Raw genomic sequence first — 27,612 nt, forward strand, 5'->3', positions numbered from 1 at the left:
AATAATTATAACATTCTTGGGCAGAGAGTCAATCTCAAACATAAGTGAGGAAAACCTAAGTGCCAGAATCAAAAGAAGGGAACTGAATGTCATGCCAAAGCTCAGAATGGGAGTCAGAGGTGTCCAAGTGGGATCTAGATCTTGAAGTCTGCTGTGTTAGGGTCTTGGTGTCTGAGCTGGGCTGAACAACTGTGCTGGTTAGTTTTGCGTCAACTTGACACAGGCTAGAGTTATCTGAAAGGTGGGGACCTCCATTGAGAAAATGCCTCCAGAAGGTGCAGGACATTTTCTTAATTAGCGATGGTGGAGGGGGGGCAGCCTATTGTGGGTGGTGCCATCCCTGGTCTGGCGGTCCTGGGTTCTATAAGAAAGCAGGCTGAACACACCATGGAGAACAAGACATAAGCAGCATCCCTTCATGGTCTCTGCATCAGCTCCTGCCTCCAGGATTCTACCTTGTTTGAGTTTCTTCTTTCAGTGATGAACAGCATATGGGAGTATAAGGGAAATAAAGACTTTCCTCCCCTACTTGCTTTGGGTCTGGTATTTCATCATAGCAATTATAACCCTAACTAGAACAACAAACAACAGGAAGAAAGTGTTGTGTCGCCCCATGAACTGAGAAAACCCCCCAAAAAACAAAATACCCAAACCAACCAACTATTCCCCAACCTCACCGATGAGCCAGTGCCATGGAACCGCTATCCTAGTCTTGAAAGTATTCTTTAGAAGCAGTCAGCAAAGGTCTTTATAGTAAATCTCAGAACTAGTCAGTGTGTTCATCTAACATCTTGAATTTCACTGTCCTCAAAGTACAGAAAAATAATTGTACTTGAGACTTCAGTAAAAACAACAATAATAGTGTAACAGCAATAGAAACAGACTAAAATACAAAATTAAAAAGAAATGTACAAAATTCTATATACGGGTATTAGAATAGTTTATATAGGAAACAGATGAAATCTGTACTTGTAGGAATTGATTAGGGAATTGATTAAGATTTCTAGGTACAAATTAACATATAAAAATGTTTGTTTCTTTTGCAATCAACATAACGAGACACTATTCACAATAGCAATGTAACAGAAGATATGCCAAGACATCCACGAAGGAAATTAGCTGGCAGAACTAGGTGAATGAGAGAAATGTGTTGCCAAATCAAAACCCAATCCCAAAGAACTGAAGATGGAGGGATAGAGACAACACTCTTCTGTATCCCCACAAAGTTTAAAGAAAATCTTGATCTACAACTGAAGAGTATAAGGTGTCAAGAGAAGGTCACAGTCAACAAGACAGAGTAAGAAAATATAAAAATATTTAAAGTTAGATTTACAAAAGAAATGACAGGCTCTAACTCTGAGGACTAGAATAGCAGGAAAAGAGGTGGGAAGTCTTGCCCTGGGGCCACAAATAGAAAAGACATGAATGGAGTTTATAGACATGAACCGCAACAACAAGACCTAAACAAGCAGAAAACCTTAGGGCAGATTTGCTTTGTGAGGCAGCTATGTGGTTTGCCACTGGCTGAGCCTGGAGACAATGTATGGAACCATCCATCCCTTGAAGAGAGCCCACTGGCCGAAGAACAGAAAATTCAGAACTATCAAATTCCTAAGCCCCAGGGATCCCACCTCCTCCACCAAGGTAGCAAGCAGTAACCCTGACAATTACAAAGAACCCAGGACTGAACTGAAGCTGACTCAGACTCAGAGGCAAACATACTCAGGTAGAACCATGGGTCGTGGGCAGAAAATCAGTTGGCATTCTGGTGGGAGAGCACCCATCAGGAAAGATAAATGTGTGTGTCTCCACTTCCCAAAGCCTAGAACACTGAAAGCCACACATAGAAAATGTGATCCCACAGCAAACCAGAGAGCGGGCATATAGCTAGCAGTGGTACTAACCGTGGCAGCCTCCTGGGAAGACAATCTGGTCTAACCTGTTTTGAGATGTAAAATCTCTTCCTCCTCACACACAGCTGAGAGTCAGCAACAAACCACAGTTTAGGATTTAGAAAAATATCACATTCATCCCAGAAGAAAGATGGATTTGCTGATGACATATTTTTTTTAAAAAAAATTTATGTCTACCCATGTTTATCTACATGTATTAATTTATGCACACTAAGTGTGTGCCTGGGTCCATGGAGGTCAGATCCCTTGGAACTGGAGTTATGGATGGCTGTGAACTGCCATGTGGGTGCTACAAAATGAACTTGGGTCTTCTGAAAGAATAGCAAGTATTCTTAGCCACCCCTGACATAATATGCTTTATTCTGTTTTATTTCATATGTACTTTAAAGTCTTACTTTTGTGTTTCACTATTGGTTTTGTTTTGGCCTTTATTTTGCTTGAACAGCTTTTTATGAGTTTTCTTTTTCTTTCTGCATGTTATAGTATTTCCTCTCTCTATTACTTCTCACAACTGAAACACATACTTTCCCTCTACAGTCTACCAGAAAGAAGGGGTAAAGAGAAGAGGGGGGTAGAGAGTGTGTGAATAAGAGTAAGGAGCAATGATACATATGTATTAAAATGTCATAATGAGATCTGTTTTTATACGTTAACTATAAAAAATACCATTACTTAGAGTTGAAAGTGAAAAACATGAAATTCAAAAGATATTTATTCTCCCCAAATTACAGCTTAAAATCAACATATTAATAAACAACCCCTAAGGGCATTTTCTCTCTGATGAAATTTGCTAGCTGACAGAGGGAAGTGACAACTAGTTTAACACCTGCAAGACCCTGGGTTCGGACACCAGCACTGCAAAAGTAGATTCATTAGTTAACAAAGCCCATCAGTGTCATAGATAGATGTGTAAACAAACAACCAACCAAAAAGTATGCTTTTAAAGCAAAGCGTAGAAAAATACCCAAATGGCTATTGGCAGGGAATGAGGAAAATAGCTGGAGTATATTTTTTGTGATGAGATAAATACAGCGCTTAAAATGAGTGGATGAAGTCCCACATGTATTAAAATGGACAGATCGCAATAAAATTCTCAAATGGGAAACTTTATCTTCCAGGAATACTTATTCCTACATACAACTGATAACAAAATAGTATTTTTTATTTAAGTCTTCCCCACTACTGTGTGAATGTGTATGTGTGTGTGTGTGGCGGGGGTTCCTGAATATTTTCTTCATGCTACTGACTGTTCTTTCATTACACAGAAGGTTCTTTCTTTGGTATAATCCTATTTGTTTTTACTTCTGTTGCCAGTACTTTTTGGGCCTTATCCCAAAGCATCCTTACACAAACCAGTGTCTTCAAGTGTTTCCCCTGTTTCCACTTAGACTTTCCATAGTTTTGGAATTATGTACAACTTGAGAGATGGGGGTCTAGCACCACTAACTGATACAATGGTCAATGTGTTCTCTTGGCATCTTTGGCAGAAATCACGTGGTTTTCTGTGTTCCCTATTTTAATGTTCTACTTGTCCCTTTGCCTTTTCTCATGCTGATACCAGACACTTTGTAGACTGTCTTAAAATCAGGTATTAATATGCTTTAAGTTTTATTTTTTTTACTCAGTTGCTTTGGCTACTCAGAGCCTTCTATAGTTTCATGTAGATTTTAGCATTTTTTTAGTTTCTATGAATATTACTGGTAAGGATTGCATTGAATCTGTAAACTGCCTTGGGTACTATGGACACTTAAATAATAATTCTTCTGTGGTGGTCTGAATGATAATGGCCCCTATAGGCTAATGATAGAGGAAGGTCATTGGTTAAATAAAGAAACTGCCTTGGCCCTGATAGGACAGAAAATTAGGAAGGCGGAGTAAACAGAACAGAATGCTGGGAGAAAGAGGAAGTGAGGTTAGATGCCATTTCCTCTCCTCTCTGGGGCACACGCGATGAAGCTCCAACCCAGGATGGACGTAGGCTAGAATCTTCCCGGTAAGCGCACCTCAGTGCTACACACATTAATAGATATGGGCCAGGCAGTGTTTAAATGAATACAGTTTGTGTGTTGTTATTTCGGGGCATAAGCTAGCTGGCGGCCAGGAGCCGGGCAGCAGGAACGCAGCCCGCAGCTCATACTACAGGCTCATATGTTTGAATCCTTGGTTCATAGTTGTTGGAACTGTTTTGGAAGAATTAGGAGGTGTGGTCCTGTTGAAGGGAGTATGTCACTGAGGGAGCCCAGGCTAGACCCACTCTCTCTCTTGCTCTTTTTTCCTATCCCTCACCTCCTCTTTCTTCTTCCTTCCCCCCTCACCTTCTCTCTCTCTGCCTCCTGGCTGTGGATCAGATATAAGCTCCTAACGGCTACTCCAGTGCCCTGCCTGCCTACCCGCGGCCCTGCTTCCTGCCATGATGGTCATGGACTCACTCTTGGAACTGTAAGCAAATGAATGCTCTCTTTGATAAGTTGCTTTGGTCATAGTGTCTCTTCACAGCAACAGAAAATTAACTAAGACATCTTCTATTCCATGAGCATACAGTATCTTTCTTATTTTTGTGTCATCCTGAACGGTTAGCATTTCACATTTTCATTGTCAATATCTTTCATCTCCTTAATTCTATTTATTTAGAGTTCAAACAACTTAATAGCAAAGAATCCAGTTTTAAAATGGACAAATAAATGGCCTATATACACATTTCTTTAAAAAGACACAAGGGGGCTGCAGAGATGGCTCAGTGGTAAGAGCACCTGCTACTCATGCAGGGAACTTGGGTTCAGTTCCCAGCACCCACATGGCAAATCACAACCACTGGTAACAGCCCTCTTTTTACCTCTGTGAGTACCAGATACATGTGTATTATACAGATATATGTGCAAGCAAAATATTTATACATGTCAAATAAAATAAATATATTGAATTTTTTTTTTCGAGACAAGGTTTCACTGTAGCTTTGGTGCCTGTCCTGGAACTAGCTCTTGTAGATCAGGCTGGCCACAAACTCCTCCTGAGTGTTGACATTAAAATTGTGTACCACCATCACCCAGCCACATCTATTTTTTTTTTAAAAAAAAAAACAAGGTTTCTCTGTATAGTTTTGGTGCCTGTTCTGGAACTAGCTCTTGTAGACCAGATTGGTCTTGAACTCACAAAGATCTTCCTGCCTCTGCCTCCTGAGTGCTGGGATTAAAAGTGCATGCCACCATCATCTGGCCATCTAAAAAATTTTTGAACAGATACAAGTAGCCAGCAAATATATGAACAAAAAGTTAGCATTATTAATCTTCAATGAGGTACAAATAAAATCACAATTAGTTATTATTGCAAAGGAACTTAATAAAAACATTGGGTCAAGGATATAGCAGCACTCTCGACTTTATTGCAATAGTCCTTTAAAAAGATCCAGGATATGAATACTAGTTAACCATTCTCTTCCAGGTCAATGTGGAGACTTTGTGGAGAGAGGCAGTCCCCACCCTTCCCAGGCCTCTTACCGTGTTCAGCTCTGATTCCAAGCTGCAGTTCCTGATGTGTGGGAACACATCATTGTACTTGCTTGGGTAGGTAGATGCCAGGTAGTCCTTCACCTCCTCCAGGTTGCTGGCTGTCAGAAAGCCATCTTCAAGGTCAAAAGAATTGGTCAGCAGCAGAATCACCCTGCAGAGCAGACCATCATCTTGATTTTTATAACTAAGGAGCTATTGGTCCTAACACTTGGGAGGACTATGGGCATATGGGCAGCCTCTTCCCTCTTCCTTCCTGCCCAGTGAGGAAAGTTGGTAGGAAGAACAACTCTGGATGCCTGAGCAGAGAAGAGGACAGAAACTACCTCCGGACAGGATATTTAACACCTGGGTTGGTGGCCTCTGATGAGACTGGGTGGGATGCTCGAAGTATTCAATACTTCATAGCCAGATTATTAACCATACATAGTTGGGGACAGTCCCTGAATGTGGCTAATACCATTGAGGAACTGCTTGGAAATAAATTTAGAACCACTTAAATATTTTTACTTATTTTCAGACAGGGTCCCACTATGCAACCTTGGCTGTCCTGAAATTTGTTGTGTAGACCAGGCTAGTCTCAGACTTAGAGATTCATTTGCCTTTGCCTCCAGAATAGCTACGTTAAAGGCATGCACCACTACATTTGGCTTAGAATTCTTTTTCTTTTAATTTAAATTTTTTAATTCTTTTTTTGTATTTTTTATTTTTATTGAGCTCTACATTTTTCTCTGCTCTCCTCCCTGCCTCTCCCTTCCCCCTCCCCACCAAGGTCCCCATGCTCCCAATTTACTCAGGAGAGCTTGTCTTTTTCTACTTCCTATGTAGATTAGATCTATGTAAGTCTCTCTTAGTGTCCTCATTGTTGTCTAGGTTCTCTGGGATTATGATTTGTAGGCTGTTTTATTTGCTTTATGTTTAAAAACCACTTATGAGTGAGTACATGTGATGACTGTCTTTCTGTGTCTGGGTTACCTCACTCAAAATAAGGTTTTCTAGCTCCATCCATTTGCCTGCAAAATTCAAGATGTTGTTTTTTTTCTGCTGTGTAGTACTTCATTGTGCAAATGTACCAAATTTTCCTTATCCATTCTTTGGCCGAGGGGCATTTAGGTTGTTTCCAGGTTCTGGCTATGACAAACAATGCTGCTATGAACATATTTGAGCACATGTCCTTGTGGCATGATTGAGTGTCCTTTAGATATATACCCAAAAGTGGTATTGCTGGGTCTTGAGGAAGGTTGTTTCCTAATTTTCTGAGAAATCGCCACACAGACATTCAAAGGGGTTGTACCAGCTTGCACTCCCACCAGCAATGCAGGAGTGTTCCCTTTTCCCCACAACCTCTCCAGCATAAGTTGTCATCAGTGTTTTTAATCTTGGCCATTCTTACAGGTGTAAGATGGAATCTCAGAGTTGTTTTGATTTGCACTTCTCTGATGACTAAGGATGTTGAACATTTCCTTAACTGTCTTTCAGCCATTTTAGATTCATCTGTTGAGAGTTCTCTGTTTAGGTCTGTACTCCATTTTTTTAAATTCATTTTACATACCAACCACAGTTCCCCATCCCTCCCTTCCTCCCACTCTCCCACCTACCTCCCAATTCCCCATCTACTCCTAAAAGAGGGTAAGGCCTCCCATTGGGAGTTAATTATGGCTTAGAATTTTTAAACTTAATTTTATATCACTGTGAAAATTAAATTATTTGCATTTATACTGAGTTCCATTACAGTCCTTACTTAGAGATGGCTACTATTATAAGTGACCACTCTACTGATCATCTTAGCATCTGAAAGATGGTCCTCTGTTTGGAGGGACACCAAAGACAGTAAGCTGTAGTCTCTGGGACTTGGCTAGAGAGGTCTTGGTTACATTTGAGATAGGGAATAGGACCTAAGACATTGACAATTTTCTTTTCTGAATGTTCCTCTCTGCTAAGTGCAATGACCACTTTAAACTGCTTATTCCCTGAAAAGCAGGCTTTAACTTTTTGAGCCCCCAGTTTCTAGTGCTGGTAGAAGGCAGTAATTATGAAGTTGAAAAAAGAACTGAACCTCACACTGTAGATCTCAACACTGGTGCCTTTAGTCTACCCCTTGACTTCTGGGAACCCGGTCCTTCCCAGTCCCCCTTCCAGCTCAGAACTTTGGAGACTTGCCTTCCCTCTTGAGGCCTAAGGTTCTGAGGGACAACTTAGACTCACTTGTTTAAGCAGTTTTCATAGTTGAAGGTGGCCTTGAAGCCATAGATGGAGAAGGTCACAATGCTGGCAAATATGGAGGTGGAGCTGTTGATGATGGACACAATGATGGCATGCTTCTGGCAGTTGGTGGAGGGTTCGTTGTAGCTGGCAAAAGCAATCAGGCTGCCAAACCCCAAGCCCAGTGAGAAGAAGATCTGCGTGGCTGCATTGATCCAGGCCTTGGGGTTGGCTAGCTGTTCCATCTAGAAGGCCAGTAGGGATAGGGCTGAGGAATCCTAGGCTCTAATCCCAAACTCTCCCTCCCAACGGATGGAGGCTCAGAGATGGAGAGGAAATTACTTCTAACACACAGGCGGTCAGTGTGGCTTGTGGCTGGAGTCCATGTCTCTGTCCCAGACTATCTCTAGTGTATTCCCTGGCAGGTAAACTACTCAGCAGTCTTTCTCTCCTGCCATGCATGGCACCCTACCCATGGAGAGTGCAAGTGAATGTTGTTTAGTCTAATAATCCAACATATGGAACCTCTCAGACACTAACCAGGCACTGCACACACAGAAATTTTGGCAATGTAACCTGGATGTGGAGTCAGGTCTGAGTTGACTCCAGCACTGACTCTTATGGCTTTTGCAACAACGATATACATTTTGATAGGTGCTACAGTCATCTGATTCTAGCCACAAGATTTGTTAAGCAAAGAGTGTGCCTTACTCCAAATGCAATAGCATTCCCACTGAAGAACACGGGTGAAGGTGACTGGAAAGAAAATGTTAAAGAGGGGCAACCTAGAGGGAAAGGGTCTATGGAAGGTAAAGGAAATGACTGGTGGCACCCAACGTGGGGCCCAAACCCATGACCCTGAGATTGAGAGTCTCATGCTCTACCTGCTGAGCTAGCTGGGTTCCAACAAGCAGCTTCCCACTACAGACTGGAGTGATGCCTGGCTCAGTGGACAGAACAGACAGGGCTTTGGGTGAGAACCGAAGCAGGAAGACCAGAAGGAAGGCACAGGCACTAGTCATCAGGGGCAGTGAGGACAGCAGGAGGGGATGGACAGAGGGTTTAATGTCAAGAACATACAGGACTTGGGATGACCTGTCTAAGGAGGAAGTTTGGGCCCCCGGGGTATCCGTAGCCTTTGGCTCAGTCTTGGACTCGCACCAGACCTGCTGATTACAGATCTTACCCCCTTTCTCTTTCCTCCCAGGCATCCCAGAAACAGACAGTCTCCTTCCGTTTCAGCCCATACCTTAGGTGTGAACATGTACATCAGGCCATTGGTGGCTCCATGGAGTGTAAGGCCACGGATCAGGTAGATAATAAGTACACAGTAAGGCATTGATGCAGTGAAGTAGACCACCTGTGGGTATTCAGGAACAGAATAAGACTGCTGGAGAGGTAGGAATGGCAGGACAGATAACCATCCCTGTAAACATCTTACTTCTTTGGTGTTTAGGCTGCGTCCACAGCTGCTGAAGAGCTGCAGGTGGCGCTAATCCTGAGTAGGACAAAGGGTCTGTGGTCTGGGAAAGGCAGTGTGGGACTTGGCTGCCCATATCTGTTGCCACCATAAAATTTCTTCTTTAATAGATTAGAGGCAACAGGTTCTCAGTTTCTTCTCTCCATACTCTTCCAACCCCTCTGTCTCTAAAATAGGACTGAAGGAGCCCACACAACGTATCAGTCTCTCTGTTCAGTATTTGAGCCAAATTTGGCTCTGAGCTTTCTGAATTCCCAAGAAGGACGAGGGATCACTTACAAGATCTGTATTTTCTCTAACAGGGAAATCAGTTCAGTGGCTTGGGGCAGAGCCTGCTTTCGAGGATGGGATCTGAGAGGAGCCTGGCTAGGCATGCCCATAGATAGGAAGCAGTGTATGGAAGAAGGTACCCACAACAAAAGCAATGGGTAGTACTGATGGGATTTTGTGTATTCTTCATAAGAAGTCTAGCTCTTTGGTTAAGCCAGTCTTATTTCCTATTGACATGCATCATAACTTAAGGATGTGCTCTTGGTTGCTTTGGCAGGGACATTTTGGACTCAGTGTCACCCTAACTTCTGAAAAGCCTCGAAGTAAGGACTTCCAGGTGCATGTCTGCCCAGCCTGGGTGGGAAATTTTGGGTAAATCCCTTACTACATATGCATAGATACATGGGTACAACAAACAAAAAAAAATGGTCAAGGTTGTTTTTGCTTTATCAATCCTCTAGCTTGGATCCACCTCTAAGAAACATAGTTAGTGACCCATGTCTTGATCTGCTTGAATTATGCTCAGTCTTCCATTTCCTCCTTGGCATGGCACCATATTTTATTAATTTCTAAGACTGTCAGAGGGAAACTGAGCAGAATGTGGGATATGTGTTTATCATGGCTTCTTATACATTCAAGGAACTAATAAGCATACCCAAGTATCTAGTATTTCAAACCAGATAGAGATGAAGATGGATAAGAGCACTTTGAAAAGTGATGTGAAAGAAATTCAGAGACATGGAGGAAGACTGATCCAGGTCCATAACACTGGGTACTTAGAGGACACTCAGGGAAAGCTCTGGAATTTTCCATGGACCATGTTCCTTACAGGTTTTCTGGAGATCCATTCTTCCTCTTGTGGAAAAGATGGCTGGGATCTAGCTTAACCTATCATGAGAAGTAAGTTCTGGCTGATAAGTAAATATTCATGGCAGAATAAAAGAGATTTCAATAGAAAAGGAAAAGGCAGTCTTTATACATGGAACTACTGGGATATGTCTGTCAGGGAAGGGGTCATAGGATCAGCAGAGAAAATAGGTGGTGAGGATTGCTATGGTATCATGCCCTGGCTCTCCCTAATTTCACAATTATAAGAGGCATGGAGACAAAAAGACTGCTTTATTATTCAAGGGTACAGACCTTGCCCTTAGATCTTTTAGATCATGCTTGGTCTAGGTTGGACCAGAGCAGATGCTACAGGGTCTGAGCTTAATTGAGAAAGAGCACCCTGATTCTTCTGCTCGGTTGTGAGACAAAGTGCTTGGGGCTAAGATGATTACCGCTTTGGGGACTTAGAAGCCAATGTAAAATGTCATACCAGGCACAGCACTGGGATTGCTGTGCAGCATCTTGATGACATAGGTTGTTCTAAGCCTGATGCCTCATGGAAAAAAAAAAACATGTCAGTGCTGGAGAAGGAAGCTCATGTGATCAGGAGAGTGAGATCTAAGGGCTTGTGGGATTCTCATAAGAAGAAAAATTGCAAGTGATTAAGTCACAAAAGACAGAGAGAACATTCATGGGGCATGCCACCAATAGGATGGGAAGTCCTGGAGTAAATCTGGGCTCTGTCCTGACTCTGCTGTCCCCTACTGTGGTCTTGGGAAGATCACTTCACCTCTCTATGCCTTTTCTGAGTGTCATCATGTATCTACTCTGAGATGCTGCTAAAAGAATAAGATACTGCGGGAGTGTGATCTTCTGTGAATTTGCTTTGTAGCATAGCTAAGTATGGAGAATTTATTCCATTTTGAGACAGGTGCAGGTGATGGAAATACAGCCAATATAGCATCCCTAGAAGGAGGAAACCTGGGCATCCAACAGGAACATAGGGCTTAGGCAGATAAAAGGCCTAAGCCAGGATTGTGGCACGTCTGTGGTTTACAATCCCAACACTCAGAAGGCGGAGTCAGGAGGATCACTGAGTTTGAGGCCAGTTTGAGCTGTACAATGAGTTTCAGGCTAGCATGAACTACATAAGGAGACACTTTCAAAATAAAAGGCAAAACCCCAAATCACACAACAACAAAACCAAACAAACCAGGGAAGAATCCAACAGTTTTGGGTGTCATTGAGTCCCTGAAAGCGCTTTGAAATGAGACCCCAAATCCTAGCACACAATAAAGTTATTTCTGCTGGCTCATCTCTCCATATTGAGGTTCCTCCCCAGAATAATAATCTGGCATTTGAAAGGGAAGGACTGAATTGTCAGATGTTTTAAGATCTCCAAGAAATGCCCTGGTGTAGCTGAGTTTGAGAGCTAGCTGGGGCATCTCATTTCAGATGTCACAACTTTAACCACCTCACTGTCAGCTAGTAGAGGAACGTGCCAATGACACCATCCATACCTTCTGATCCAGTGAGCCTCTACTTCTGGACCGCAAGAGACAGCCCCTGGCGTTGATCAAGGCCAGGGCTGAGGAGCCACTCATCCACTCACCCAGACGCAGCATCATCTCACTCCCCAGCCCACCTTGCCAGTTGACTCGGTGCCTCTCAGGATGCACAGATACACCATCAGCCAGGCCAGGATGAGGCACAGTGCTGGCTCCCACTGCACTCCTCCATTCTCCTGGATGGATGGCGAAATGTTGAGTGTTTTCCTGTACCAGAAGTACTGAGTTGATGTAGCCTTTTCACACTCCTCGTCATAGCCTGTGCGGTTACCATTCAGTGGGCAGACAGACCACGGCAGGGGATCCTTTGGAATGAAGCAAGAATAGATGGAGAGGTAAGGGGAAGGCCAAGGACTGGGGAGGATGTTTGACAGGAGGCTTTGTACCTTGTCCTATGCATATGGGCTAGCCTGGCTTGCTTTAGGCTAGAGTACAGTGGAACAGAGGCTTCCAGACCTAGACTTTCCAGATCCTTGTAGTTACTGTTTGGCTCTGTTCAAAACCAGATGTAGGGCTAGAGAGACGGCTCACTATTACGAGTACTAACTCGTTAAGTGTTCTTCCAGAAGACCCAGATTAGAGCCCCAGCACCCATGTGATGGCTCACAACCATCTGTAACTCTAGTTCTAGGGGATTTGACACCCTTTCCTGGCCTCTGTGGGCACCAGGCATGCACCTGGTACATAGACATGCAGACAAAACACCTACACACATAAAATAAATAAGATAAAACTTAAACAAAAACATCAAACTGGGAAGGTACTTGAATTAGAATCATGGAATGCTAAGTCCATTTGGATGGAGAGACCACAGGAGGGAGACATTGGTAACTGATGAAAACCAGTAATAGGTCCCAGCCAAGAAACAGAAGCCTTCAGAAGCTCAGTTGCCTTGCCTAGCCGAAAGAACACTTAGTTCATTCTCTGGACCCTCTGCTGCGGACGCTCCAGCTCACTCTGTTTCACATATGTGACTGCAAACCTGGGGCTACCTTGGCTATACCCAGAATCTTTTGCTTGAGATGAACTGGACATCAGGTTTTTGAATGTCCTGCCGATGTACATGCTACATGAAGAAGCTCTGGGACATGTACGAACTGGTTCAATGGAACAACTGAGAAATTTTCAGTTCTCTCCTCCCTTTGTCTGAATCAGAAGGTAAAGATAAGGTCCCTACATTTGCTTGGTTGAAGAGACCTGCTGTGAATGACCCCTACTCCCACCCCATGAAGTAGAATCCTATAAAGTAGATTGATGCTTGTGTGGTTGGACAAAAGCTCTCATGTGGAGTGTATGATCATGTGAGTGTAGATCTATATGTTCCAGGGACATGCCTGGCCCACAGAAGTGTATGTGAAGGTCGACTGTGTCATTATCTCATGCAGGGTTGGGGCAGTCCACCAACCTGTGGAATGCATGGATACTAACATGGTACTTTCTAGGTCCTTCTCCTCTTTTTCCACTTGGAAAGAGGCTGAGATGGAGGCCCCTGCTAGAAGAGGAGTGGAGGCAGTGGGATTAGAGTCCCCGAGAGTGCAAAGGCTGAAGGTGGGGTAACAGATCATGAGTGGTAGAGAGGAAGAAGATTCCTATCTTTGCATAAAGACCAGCTCTCAGTGTGGAATTATGGTTCTTCTATTTATTTTCAACAATGCCTAGACCCTTCCAGAATATCAGCAACATGAATTTGGATAATGCAGTTTAAAATGTTTGCCATTGAAAACAGCTCCAATAGTGTTAGAGTGGCGTTGTTCCTTCTAGGCGATTTTTGGGGTCTTTAGGGTCAGCCTAGAGCTCAAAGATGGAAGGTCAAGTGACAATGACAGAGGGAGAGGGGGACATGGGACAAGAGGAGAAATAATCATCTTAGACCTGCCGGAATGGTGACGTCATCTCCATAAGTCCCCACCAGAGACTTTCTCCTGAGTCTGTCATGAGCTGGTTTGTGATGTTTTCGGGACATTTTCCGTAGATAGATATTCCAGAGGGTGCTGTGGACCCCGCCCCTCAGAAACGTAAATACATGGACAGCTGTACAACATAGCTTACAGTGTGCAGGTAGTGGATCCATGATGGAGGAAGGTCATTGGTTAATTAAATAAAGAAGCTGCTTGCCCTGATAGGTTAAAACATAGGTGGGAGGAGTAAACAGAACAGAATGCTGGGAGGAAGAGGAAGTGAGGTCAGACTCGACAGCTCTCCTCTCGGGGGCAGACACCTCAGAGAGACGCCATGCCTGCTCCTGGGCAGACACATGCGATGAAGCTCTGACCCAGAATGGACATAGGCTAGAATCTTCCCGGTAAGACCGGTGCTCACAGATTATTAGAGATGGGTTGATCGGGATATCAGAATTAGCCAGTAAGGGCTAGAGCTAAAGGGCCAAGCAGTGTTTAAATGAATACAATTTGTGTGTTGTTATTTCAGGGCATAAGCTAGCCAGGTGGCTGGGGTGCTGGGGACACAGCCCCGCCGCTCATATTTCTACAGATCCAGATCTAGATTCTGATTTCCCCGCTTGGTTTGAGGTGTCTGTCTTCCCTCACCCTCTCCCCTCACTGTGAATGTTCCCACAGGCTGGTGTTCTCATCCTCCGTCACTTGGTGAGTGACCCTGCATCCTCTACCCTTTCTGCTTCTGCTCTGGCCAGAGGTTGGCTCACCTGGAAGGAGTGGAAGAGGTACCAGAAGCCCCAGGCATTGATGACGTTGTAGTACATGGAGAGGAAGAAGGAGACCACCACACTAGCAATACCTGTAAGCAAGCGGAGGGCCGTGATGAAGATCAGATGTATGGGATTTAACAGTGGCACTTGAGTGACAGAACTATGGTGACATCCCCAAACAGGAACCCTTTTCCTTCAGGTTCTTATTAGACCTGATACCATACCTATGACCTCTTCCTAGGGGTTATTCTTCCTAACCACTCATCATCTGAGGCGGGAGACTAATGATAGTTTTCTGACAGCTAAGTGTCAGGTCCTGGGCTCAGTATTTTGTGCGCTGTTGGTTCTTATAACAGTATTGTCTTTTCAAAGAGCGAACTGAAGCTCAGAGCTGGCTCAGAACTACCCAGTAGAGCTATGGAGAAGTGCCAGCCACATGCTTGATATGATACTTGCTCTTTTGGAGGCTGAATCACTGGAGCCAACCCTATCTATGTGTCAGCAGTGAGATATGAAGTAGGCAGACAACCCCTACCTCCAACCTTTGCGGGTCCTACAGTAGCACTGTGAAAAAGGGAGAGTCTGCCTCTCAAGTGGACTCACACAGCCAACCTTTGTTATCCCACACATAATCAAGAGCTATAAGTTGTTAACCTTGGGTGTGGTGGACTATACCAGTATCGATATCATCAAATAGCAGCTCTCTACACCCAACTGGGAATTCTTGCCAGTATCCGGGTGTCAGTGCTCAAGGGGCCAGGCAGCCTCCCTTGTCTTTACAATGTGCAGTGCTGCCTCAGCACTCTGTGATGGCCTTTAGAGCTCATCACAGGGAGGAGGCAGTTTGAAGATGACTCTTAACATCCCTGACACATTTCTTCTAAAGCTGCACTATATCTTATCAAATTGACCCTTCTTCATCCCTGAGCTTTTCTATCTGCTTCTCTTTCTGGGACATGAAAGTACACAGATGTTTATGGCCACTGATGACCCTGGACTCTGGGCTTTCACAAAACAGGAGAATCACATCCTGGCACCAGGAGATAATGACTGAAGGTCACTCTGGAAGGGCGCAGTGAGCCACACCTGGCATGCATAGATGCCTTGGCGTCTGCATACAGGCATCACCATGGTGCCCCAAAACTCCTAAGTGGCATGGGAAAGATAAATAAGCTCACACAGCCATGCCATTTTCAGTAAGCAGGGGACAGTTGTGTACATTCCCAGGTGGTAGGGGCTGGGACTGAATGGATGCTTCTCTGCCGGGCACCGAGATCCTGAGTAGAGATGCCCCAAGGTGGGGGTTTCCCTCAGGGGTGGGGTTCCATATGAGGGTCAGAATCCAGGGCCCTCTCTACCCAAGTTCAATGGTAGCCCTCCCTGGGATGTCAGTTCACCCAACCACAGGTGAACTGCAACCTGCACGCCTGTCATACCCAGGAACACACCAGTCTCTGTCAGAGGAACTAAAAAGGATCCCACGTACCGACACCACTGAGGTAGGGGCTGATGGTCCTCCAGGCACCGATGCTGCCCTGCCGCATGCGCTGCCCCACAGCCAGCTCCAGGTACAAAAGCGGCATCCCCTCTACGATGAGCATGATGATGTAGGGGACCAGGAAACTCCCTGTGAGAGGCCAGAGCTGAGCATCAGGTCAGTGTGAGAGATGGAATTGACCCTGTCGTCCCTCTGTGCAACTGTGTTTCTATCACCCAGCCTTTCCCCATCCAGTCCTCTTTCCGCCCCATCCATCGCCCTCAGACCTTTCCACTGAGACTCCATACTCCTGCCCATGTATCTTCCACACATCCATCTTCTACAGTTCCTCTTACATCAGTCAACCTGTCTATCTGACCATCCTTTGATTCATTTATCCATAAATCTATCCATCTTCCTTTTCTTCCTTCTTTACCTCTATCTGTCCACTCAAAAATCTATTTATCTATTTCAAGTAAAGGATATGTTCCCACAAGCTGTTTGGAGTAGTAGTTTCAAACCTCAGAGGTTATAAAATAATCTCATTTTTTTTTTTTTTTTTTACCCACAGTGTCAAATAGTAACCACAGCAGGCCTAGTGAGTCCCATGGTCAGCTTGTATCTGTGATTGAGCCTACTTACTTGACTGTTAGGGGTCAGGTGAAAATCCAAGGCCTGGTGCCAAGTGGGAATGGGAACATTTTTAGCATTGCCCAGCAATCATTTGCATCTCTGTCCCAACCCCCAATTACACAGTTCAGAGAGATGAGCTCTGTAATCTTTTGACAAGGACTAAAACAATTGAAAATTCATGAACAGATAAATCATATGTAATTCATATTACAAATTTTATATAAAACTATGAGAATAGATCAAATACCTGTATTTACTATCTAGAGCTTAAAACTTAAAAAAGCAACAGGGAAAATCTTTAAAACTTCATGTTAGACAAAGATGTTTTAAATACAAAAGTGTAAGCACCATCTATGGAAGAAAATATTGATAAATTGAAATATATTACATTTTCTCCCATGAACATCATTTAACAGAACCAAAAGAATAACCGCAGACTTGGAGAAAAAAATATAAAACATGTACCTGAGAGAGTGTGATAGGAGGCATTTATAGTGGAATCTCAAAACCCACAGACATCCCATAAATAACACACCTCAGTGCACTGTGTTGCATCTTGGAACACATTAGATTGTGATAAAGAACGGGAGTGTTCTGGCTCTTTAGAAACCCCACGCAGAGCACACTGCTGGCTTTGAGTGAGCCCTTTCTTACTGAAGACAAGTGCAGCAGACAGCAAGAGCAAGAAAGGGAAAGTGTAAGATGTGAAATCAATTTTTATAACACTTCTGTGATTGCAACAATCTATCCTCAAGGTCAAAACCCTAATGACCTTGCCACTTTTGAAATACCCTACTCTAAACATTGTTGAGTGGGGACCAGGTTTCTAAGGAATGAACAGAACAATATCTGTAAGTGGTAAATAGTCTCATCAAAAGATATTTAAAACTGGAACTCATTAGGAAAGTGTACATTTATACAATAAGAGATAAGACAGATATGCTGTATCTTAATATAAAAGGTATTTTGCAATTGGTTTGAAAATAAGTCTCCTAATGAACTCTTTCCTTTAATTTAAAATTCTAACGTACAAGGATACCTTGACATCAGAGGGAAGGCTCTAGAAAGGAGCATACTTTGTGAATTAAATATAGTCACTATTCTTCAGTGTTCCTCATACAAAAAGGGGAGGTTTCTCCCTCACCCTATGAGTCTAGGCTGGCCTTGGAAAGAGCTTTGTCCATCAGACTGAAAAGGGCGTGTGTATTCCAGAGGCTTGCAGCGTTTAATCCTCATGAGTATGACCCCTGGATATCATATATGGAGTCCTTCCAGGCTCTTAGGGTGAGGTGCTACATGATGGAGAATTGTGGGCCCCTAGCTCGAGCGCTGGGTGTGTAGGGTCTTAGCCACATGAGCAGGGCCAGATGGAGCTGTTGAGCAACTGTTTAGGGAACCCACAGACCTGTATGAAGTGATTGTTGCTGTAAATAGTTACGTTTCTGTTGGAGGAAGCCGCTTGTTGGTTCCTGGCCACTCAGCCCCAAAATAATCACACAGAAACTATATTAATAAATCACTGCTTGGACCATTAGCTCTAGCTTCTTATTGGCTAACTCTTACATATTAATTTAGCCCATTTCTAGTAATCTGTGCATCACCACGAGGTTGTGGCCTACGCAAAGTTTCAGCACATCTGTCTCTGGTGGCGGCTCCATGGCTTCTCTCTGATTCTGCCCTTCTTTCTCCCAGCATTCAGCCTAGCTTTCCCTGCCTACCTAAGTTCTGCCTTGCTATAGGTCCAAAGCAGTTTCTTTAGTTATCAATGGTATTCAATCATACAGAGGGAAATCCCACATCAATTTTCCCATCTTAGTTCTTCCACTTCAGTTCCATAAAAGCAAAATCTCTGACAGACTCCCAAAAGCAGTTAACAAACCCAGGATATTTACTATACAGAGTTATTGAAATTTTACCAGTTTCCCAGAGCAGGATCCAGCATACAGTCAGATCTTCAGATCTGGTCTTAAAGTCTCCTCAGGCTTCTTCTTCTTCTTTAATTTTTTTTTTTAATTTGACACTTTAGAAGTTTACTGGCAAGTTGTTTTGTGGAATGTCTCTCATTTGAGATTCTGGCAGAAACACTAAAGTGACCTGATGTCCTCCTTCAGAGGTACACGATGCCCCTTTGCCCCTTCTTGGCAATGTTGACTTTGTTCATGTGGTTTAGGTAGTGTCTGCTAGAACTCTCTGCTGAAACTTAACTCTTTCCTTTGAAACAATAAAGGAATTTTGATGGGATACTTTTTCTTTGCTTTTGTTTTAGAACCTGGTCTCATTCTATGACTTAGGCTGGCAGTCTTCCTGCCTCAGCCTCCCGAATGCTGCATTATAGGCCTGATTTGGAGAATTCGATTCTCAGTCTACTGTGTGGTCGATTTACATGAACCAAAATTTCTTACCTAAAACAGTAATTGTTGCATTAGTTGTGTCTTATAATTTTTCTGCCCATAACACGCCCTATCATGTTCAAGTGGTTTGTCAGGCACAACAGATAACTAGCACATATATGAACATTTTTTGTTAGCATCTCTGCTACCATTATGTCTATATTAGCTTGGGTGGGTCGAACACTTAGATGAAGGATGACTGGGAGGAAGTGGCATTGTTCTTATTCCTAAGTTCCCCGGAATCTGCCAATGTATCTCTACCAAACTGTATCATGTACCATTACATCTCCACACTGGTCCCATCTCTGGCTCCCATTTTCAGGTGTCTCCCTGGTTTTGTGATACTCTGCCTATTTTACACCTCAGTCTCTTACCTGGTCAAACCCTCTTTTCTTGCTCCTTATACCTGAGACAAATTTTCCACTCCCTCTTTGATCTCCGAGGACTTCTTTCCCTCTGTGGCCACGGTTCCCTGGTTTAGGAGGCCTTAACACCTTCTCTTTTGTCTCCCCCTTTCCATTTTCTGCACACATTTGGCCTCCTTAGAAGCTTTCCTCTCTTCCTTCTACTCTGTATGACTTACTTTTTGAGTAATGAGCTATGTGGAAATACAGTAACCACAATTTTCTCCTGGTATCTGTCTCCTTGCCATTGAGGAAGCTTTTGCCCTTACTCAGCTCTGCATGGTACTGGGAAAAGCTGGAGCCCAGGAAGTACTTGGTTACTCCCTGTAGGTTAGTATCTTCCAGGTCTTACTGGACTTTTTATGAATACCGTTTTTTTTTCCACTTCTTCAAATACTAAGGTGGTCTCATAGTTCCTGCTCTTGAGGCAATTGTCCATGTACTATTTACAGCGATGCTACTCCAGAGTAGCATCCAAGCTACCATTGAGGACAGAGGAAGACTCTCTCTGGCTCACCACTGCCCTTTAAGGTTCTTAACAAAGGATCTGACAAGGAGCAGGTCCTTCACAGACTGTTGGTGATAATTGTTCTACAGTAATGGTTCTACTTAGGAGGGTAGGTAATAAAGATATTACTGGAGGATAATGATGGAAATGTCTTGAAAGTCATTCACGTTGCTAATAAAAGAGCATCTAAAATTTCACATAGGGTCCAGGAAGATGGTTTAGCAGATAAAATCACTTTCTACCAAGCTGATGACCTGAGTTTGATTCCTGGGACACACACGGTGGAAGGGGAGAACTTACTTTCAAAAGTTGTCTTCTGATCACTACACAAACAAAATAAATAGATTTTTAAAAAAGCCTAAGAATTCACATAGAACTATTTTAACTTCCTTTGACTTTACTTGTGTGTGCATTAGATAAGACATGGGACAGTCTGTCTACAAGAATGGGCAATGAGAGGTAAGAATGGGCAATGAGAGGTAAGAATGGGCAATGAGAGGTATTCTTTGGACTTATGATAAGATACTGTAGGTCAATACATAAAAACCTTTGGAGTGTTAGAACAAACGTCTTCCTAAGAAGAAAGCAGAGATGATTTATCTGGGTATCATCAGGCAATGATTTTGATGAACAGTGCAGAAGGAACACAGTTCCTTAAAGAAAAAAAAATACAATTGTTGAATTTAAAGCCCAGTGGGAGCAAACAGTAGAGCATAGTCACAATGATGAGCTAAGCTCTCAGAAAAAGAATCGAGAGGTAGACGTCATAAGAGTAGAGACAAGGCATGGTAAGCAAGCGCAAGCCCTTACTCTATCTAGAACAGAGGGGGAGAGAACACCACAGACATAACAGTTGGAACATGTGCAGCAATGAGATTTGTAAGGCAATTTCCTGACAGTGTGATTGAGATTATAGATCATCACATAAATTTCCATGATACTTTAAGTTCCTAGGGTACCTAAGAATTAATAAGATTCGCCACAGAATTCTCCATCACAGAATTAAACATCTGAAAACAACAGAAAAACACTACAGATTTTTGAGCAAAGGAGATTGCAACTCATTCATGGTTCTACAAAGAAAAGATAGTCTCAGACACTGCATTCTTTATTTTCTGTTCCTGCAAGAATTACTTGTTGATGAGCAGCAGTACTGGATCAGAAGAAAGAACTCAAGTATGGAGTTGTGTTATAAAGTAAATAATCAATAGTAAATAAATAAGCAAAACAATGAAGATTAAAAATACTACTGTTGATTTCATTGGAAAATAATATAAAAGAGAAAAGGAATTTATGAATAGGTAACCATGATATTATAGTAAAATAATCATTATCACATTGAAATCCCAGATTATATTTTTTAAGTGTGCTATGTATAATGGGGTAAGGAAAGAAGCAAGAAGTAAAAGTATGCTGTGATTTGAAGGTGTTCCTCATGTTTCATGTGTTGGAAACTCAAGTCCTTAATTCATACGGTAATGATATATGTAGGTGGGACCTATGAGAGATGATTGGGTCATGGGGGATCTGGACTAATGAATTAATGGAGCATATAGGGGGAGTGGCTTTGGAATAAAGTTTTTCTAGGCAGATTGCTCTGTTTTAGCATTGAGGTTCATTATAGTGTTATAGTACACCATAGTGCAGAACAGAGACAGGCACTCTGATAAGCAATCTTCATTGTTAACTTGAGTACATTTAGAATCACTATAGGAACAGACCTCTGGATCTGTCAGTGAGATGTTTCCAGGAAGATTTAATTGAAAAGAGAATGTGTACTTTAAATATGGGTGGTGCCATCCAGTGGGCTAGGGTTCTGGACTGAGTACAAATGACTATGAGGGGTCGGGGAGATTGTTCAGTCAGTGAAAGATTTGCCCTACAAATGTAAAGACCTGAATTCTGATTCCAAACACCCACAGAAAAAACTAATTATCCCTTCCATCCCAGCTTGAGGAGACAGGGACAGTAAGTTCTTGGGGGCTCGCTGGCCAGCCAGTCTAGCAGAATCGGTGAACTCCAGTTTCAGTTCAGTCTCAAAAATTAAAGTACAAGGGCTGGAGACAGAACTGGTGGTTAAGAGCACATGTTGCTCTTGCAGACAACATGGGTTCAATTCCCAGCACCCACAGGGTAGCTAACAACTCTCTATAACTCCTGTTTCAGGGGATCCAACACCCTCTCTGGCGTTCATGGGCACCAAGCTTGTACATGATACGCAGACATTTATGTAGACAACACTCTCATAAAATAATAATAAATATTTTAAAAATTTTAAAAATAAGGTGCAGAGGAATTGAGGAAGATGTAATATCTACCTCTGGCCTTTACACACACCTGTGTATGTGTGTGCACAGACATGCACGCAGATGTGGGAGTGGTGGTGATGGAAGAGAAAACATCAGCTTTCGCGTTGCTTCTGCCATTACTTCCTTGCCAGGATGGACTGTATCCTAAAGCTGTGAGCTGAGTTCTCTCCTTAAGTTACTTTTCCAGGGATTATGTCACAGCAATGAGAAATGTAGCCTATAGACACCATACTCATTAACAGTTCAGCATTCAGGTTCGTGAGCTAAACACACACCTATGATTTTTAAATTACTCACTTGGTGCTATTCAGTTACAACAACACAAAATGAAGTGCCAATGTGTTAAAAAGTTTCATCTCCACAGGGCAATAGCAAAGATAACATTTCATTCTTGATACTGATGGAGGAAATAAATATTTTTTCCAAAAATTTAAATTGGTTATTGGTAGAGTAAAATCAGAACTTAAAATTTGTAATCATTGGAGAGAGAAAAAACAAACTTATTTTGTATTATAAGAGATCAAAATGCAACAAACAGCGAGACAGCATAAAATGGCCAATAGCCAGTAGGTGGTGGTACCCACCTTTAATCACAGCTCTCGGGAGGCAGAGGCAGGTAGATTTGAGTTTGAGGTCAGCTTGGTCTACAGAGTGAGTTCCAGGACAGCCAAGGCTACACAGAGAAACCCTGTCTCAAAAATAATAATAATAACAACAACAGCAAATATAGTCTGATAATGATATAAATGGATCCAACTCTTTCACTAAAAGAGTATGACTATTTAATAATAAAGTGTCAAACTTTAAAGCAGTTAGGCTCCACATCTGGAAAATGGTTAAATGTTTTGTTGCTTCTCTGAATGGGATGCTATAGAGTTACTTAAGTTTATATTTTTAAAGAATATGATGTGATTTTGAAAATGATTACTAAAGGTTTCCCCCTCCATTTTATTATTTCTTCCTTTTTTCCTCCTTTCTTTTTTTTCTTTCTTTTTTTTATTTCTTTCTTTTTTTTTTTTTTCTGAGACAGGATCTCACTACACACTATAAACTGGTCTTGAACTCTGCCTCAAAATCTCCTGCCTCAGCACCTGAATGCTATTAGCATGGCCAGGTGTATGCATGCCTGTACATATGCCAAGTCACGTGTATAGAAGTCAAACGCAAAGGTCAGAGGAAAACGCGCAGGAGTTGGTTCTCGCTTTCTATCATGCAGCACTGGGAAATGAACTCAAACCCTCAGGTTTGGAAGCAAGAGCCTTTCTGTTTTCACTGAGCCGTTTTGCTGGCCCCGGGCTAGGTTAATTTTAAGAGAAAAGCATCAAATGACATGTAAAATGTAGTTCTAATTTTTCTGAATAAAAATAGGAACAGTTATTTTCTCTGGGTGGTGGAACTTCAGGAGGTTTTGCTGTTTGTTATATTTTGTGTGCACTAAGGATTCATCCTAGGTCTCACTCACGCTAGATGAATATCTTCCTACAAAGCCTCATCTCTAGACCCTGATTTTGTATTTTATTCTTCCTATATTTCTCTATTTTATAGAGTTCCTACTCATGCCGTAGGTTTTTCTGGAGCAACTACTTATCTTTATAATTACCAAAGCAAAACACTTCTGAACACACGGATCTCATTGGAAGATAGATTCTTTTCTGTGTGCTATTTATCTCTAAGGCCAAGCCCTTACATCGAATTCTATCTCTTTGAGACTCAAAAAAGAGACAGAAACCCCAAAGTTAGCAACTTACAGAAAGTCAACTCATGTTTTCTGACTCTTGGTCTTCCTGCACTTACATACCTTCGTCCTCTACAAAGCCCACGGCAGGTATCCATTAACCTGATTTCCTTCTTGAGTCGTGCACTTTCTTGATTTATGGAGCGCATCCTAGATGACCCTGCAGCTCCCTGTGATGGGTACCACTTAAAGAGCCACCACTATGCTCAATGTAGGGCGCCATACTACTTCATTTTCCGTTTACCCCCTCCCGCTGCAGTTTATTCTCCAGGTTCCCATTTGGATTGGCTCAGATCCATGTTTTAAAAACAAAGAGCAAAAGCATAGGTGAGGAAAATTGAAATCATTCATATTGTTTCTGACCACCTGGGTCTAAAGCTCTGCGTATTTTTCTCTAGTCCTTTCTCTGTACCTATGTGGTAACATCCTCCCTTCATCCACTCCCCAGTTTATCTCTGGCTCCAGTCCTGCTGTTCTTCACAGTGGAGATCACACAGCTCTCCCGCTTAACCCTGGCCTTCTCTCAAAAGTAAAAACTGCAGTTCTTCTGTAGCCTGAGAAAAAGGCTTGAGAACACACTGGCTACCTCTTCACCCCTTCTCATCTCTCCTATGGACTCTGCTTCATGTATTACAGCCACTTGGGGAATCTGGCCATTCCCCTCAACTGTGTGCTCTCTGTGCCTTCTGCAGTTTCTCCGCTAGGAGTAGTCTACTGTTAACTATGTGACATGCTCACTTAATGACATTGCTAGAGGCTTTCTAGACTCCCCCGTATATCAAGTCCTTCTTCAGTTATTTCAGTAAACAGCCTTCTGTGAAAGCTCTATCTGCGCTGTGCGTAGGATGTTTATACATTTGCCTCTTCTTACCCCCAAAGTAGCCTCCACCTCTGCTAGCTCCCCCATAATATAAGTCCTGCCTTGTGAAATGACTTAAGTGTTTGGAAGGTTTATATCATTCATTTTTAATTGTTTTATGCTCCTTTCTTCTTAGAACAAAATACAAGGCAGGGATTACAGACTGCAAAGAATCCCATAGGAAGGTTTTTTTAAACTCTCTAGGTTCATACCTAGACCAACTCAGTCAGGACTTCTGGGGGTGGGACACTGGGAATGCATACGTAATATACATATTCACATAGAATTTTACAGCTACTGGTAATTCTATCATGAACACGAATGGAGGCTTCTCCACCAACACATGGGCACTGCATCTTGTCACTTACCCTCTCCACCATGGGCTGAGACCCATCACCACAGAGGAGTCATGGCTTAGCCTAGAAGGCTGCATGGGATACTTTTGATTTGGGTCGAAGGAGGTTTCCAGAGAAGGGTGAGGGGAAGAAGTACACAGATAGGGAGGACATCAGACATTGTGATGTGTACTCAGAGAAGGGCAGAAATACAGAAAAGGCTGGGACGTAAGGTACATGGGCCCTTTAAAGGAGAGCACAGAAGACACCCAAACTCTTGGCCAGGCCCCCTCTGGTGTCCAGATGAAGCTCTGACTGAGAGAATCACAAGAGGTGTATACAGCCCTTCCCAGAGCAGCTCACACACCTAGCCATCCTCACCTCTTTTGGGTCTTGCACCCTGTGTGGCATTCTGGAGACAGTCATAGTGGGAATGTTTATACTAGGATGGAAAACAAACACTATGGCTTAGGACCCAGTATAGCAGGCCAAGCCCCCAGCAGCTGAAAGAATGGGGACATTTGAACAACCCTGACCCTTCTTCCAAAGTATAGCCTATGAACTGGTAGTATCAATGGGCCCTGTTTAAAAGTGTCAGATCCTGGCTGGGCAGTGGTGGCTCATGTCTTTTTTTAAAAAATTGTTTTTATTGAGCTATATATTTATCTCCCCTCCCTTCCTCTCCCCTTCCCTTCTTCCCTCTTCCCTGGTTCCCATGCTCCCAATTTACTCAGGAGATCTTGGCTTTTTCTATTTCCCATGTAGATTAGATCTATGTATATCTCTCTTAAGGTCCTCTTTGTTGTCTAGGTTCTTTGGAATTGTGAATTGTAGGCTAGTTTTTCTTTGCTTTAGGATTAAAAGCCACTTATGAGTGAGTACATATGATATTTGTCTTTCTGGATCTGGGCTACCTCACTCAATATAGTGTTTTCTAGATCCATCCATTTTTCCCACAAATTTCAAGATGTGTAGCACTCCATTGTGTAAATGTACCACACTTTCCTTATCCATTCTTCAGTCAAGGGGCATTTAGGTTGTTTCCAGGTTCTGGCTATGACAAACAATGCTGCTATGAACATAGTTGAGCTATCTTGGGTGAGAGAGTCATTATGGGGCTAGTGAGAAACCTGGCACTAGGGAGTCCACAAGAATGACCCCAGGAGTCCACAAGAATGACCCCAGTTAAGACCCTAAGCAATAATGGAGAGGGTGTGTGAACTGGCCTTGCCCTGAAGTCAGATTGATGACTACCTTAACTGTCATCATAGAACCTTCATCCAGTAATGGATGGAAGCAGATGCAAAGATCCACACTAAAAACTGGACCCAGCTTCCGGAAACCAATCCAAGAGAAGGAGGAGCAATAATGTGAGCAAAGGGATAATGATCATAACTGGGATCCCCATAGAAACAGCTGACCTGGGCTAGTGAGAGCTCACTGACTCTGGACTAGTAGCAGGGGAACCTGCATAGGACCAAACTAGGCTCACTGAATGTGGGTGACAATCATGTGGCTTTGTGTAGTCTGTGGGGCCACTGGCAGTGGACCGGGACTTATCCCTAGTGCGTGAACTAGCTTTTTGGAGTCTATTCTCGCTGGAGGGCTACCTTGCTCAGCCTAGATATAGGGGGGAGGGCTGGCTTGGTCTTGCCTCAAAGTGATGTGTCAGACTTTGTTGACACCACTTGGGCAGCCTTACCCTCTCTGAGGAATGGATGGGGGCTGGGAGGAAGTAAGGGGGAGCAGGAGGAGGAGCTGGAATAGATATATAAAATGAGAAAAGATTGCTTAAAAATAAATTTAATTAAAAAACAAACAAATAGACAAAACAAATATCATCTAGAGAATAGTTAAGAGGGGGAAATTGCATAATCCCTATTTCCTCTAGCCACACAACTTCTTTCTTCCACACATTTTACATGCTTTCAAATATACCGTGCACACATACACACACACACACACACACACACACACACACACACACACACTTTATGTAAGCTGCTAGTGCCTGTATGTTTTCACACGTTTGTGTTTAGCACATTTGCAGCCTAGAAGTAATTAACTCCTTGGACTGTTCAGGTAATGGTGCCATTATAAACAAGAAATCAAGCAGTCATGTGACAGTGTGGTTTACCTAGCCTTGTGATTGTGAACTATGGATCCAGATTATTAAGGCAGGCATACTAAAGATGTAAAATCTGCTTCTGAAAATAATTCTTTCCAAAGCCAGTTATGAAGCTTTAGAAGCATGTGATGGCATGTCTTCTACATATGGAGTATTTGAACGCTTCAGATTTAAATAAAGGAGCCAGAGAACTAAGAATGCATTGTGCTTTGTATTTTGTTTATCTTTAGATTAACCTTTTGTTGAGTTGATTTTGATCTGGCTAGAATGACAGGAGGAGGGAGGTTAGATTTTCTTTAATCAGGTTAAATTTTGTAATGCACTAATTTAACACCTTTCACTGTTCTGATGGTGAGAAAAAAGGGCACTGACTAGATTTCCCCCACATGTATACACACAGACACA

The 27,612-nt window shown here is 42.8% G+C and overlaps 1 protein-coding gene across 1 annotated transcript in view; it reads right to left on the reverse strand.

The window, feature by feature from the left end:
- LOC102002727 (sodium- and chloride-dependent transporter XTRP3A) overlaps positions 1-27,612 on the reverse strand; it is a 39,483-nt gene that overhangs the window by 10,277 nt on the left and 1,594 nt on the right. Inside the window, exons 2-7 of the mRNA XM_005348164.3 lie at positions 15,916-16,056; positions 14,427-14,518; positions 11,842-12,069; positions 8,868-8,978; positions 7,622-7,863; positions 5,408-5,570 (exon numbers count right to left, since the gene is read on the reverse strand). Of these exons, the coding sequence (XP_005348221.3) occupies positions 5,408-5,570; positions 7,622-7,863; positions 8,868-8,978; positions 11,842-12,069; positions 14,427-14,518; positions 15,916-16,056 (977 nt within the window). The remainder of the gene's footprint in view (positions 1-5,407; positions 5,571-7,621; positions 7,864-8,867; positions 8,979-11,841; positions 12,070-14,426; positions 14,519-15,915; positions 16,057-27,612) is intronic.

Source organism: Microtus ochrogaster, chromosome 5, assembly GCF_000317375.1.
Source record: "Microtus ochrogaster isolate Prairie Vole_2 chromosome 5, MicOch1.0, whole genome shotgun sequence".
Lineage (NCBI taxonomy): Eukaryota > Metazoa > Chordata > Mammalia > Rodentia > Cricetidae > Microtus > Microtus ochrogaster.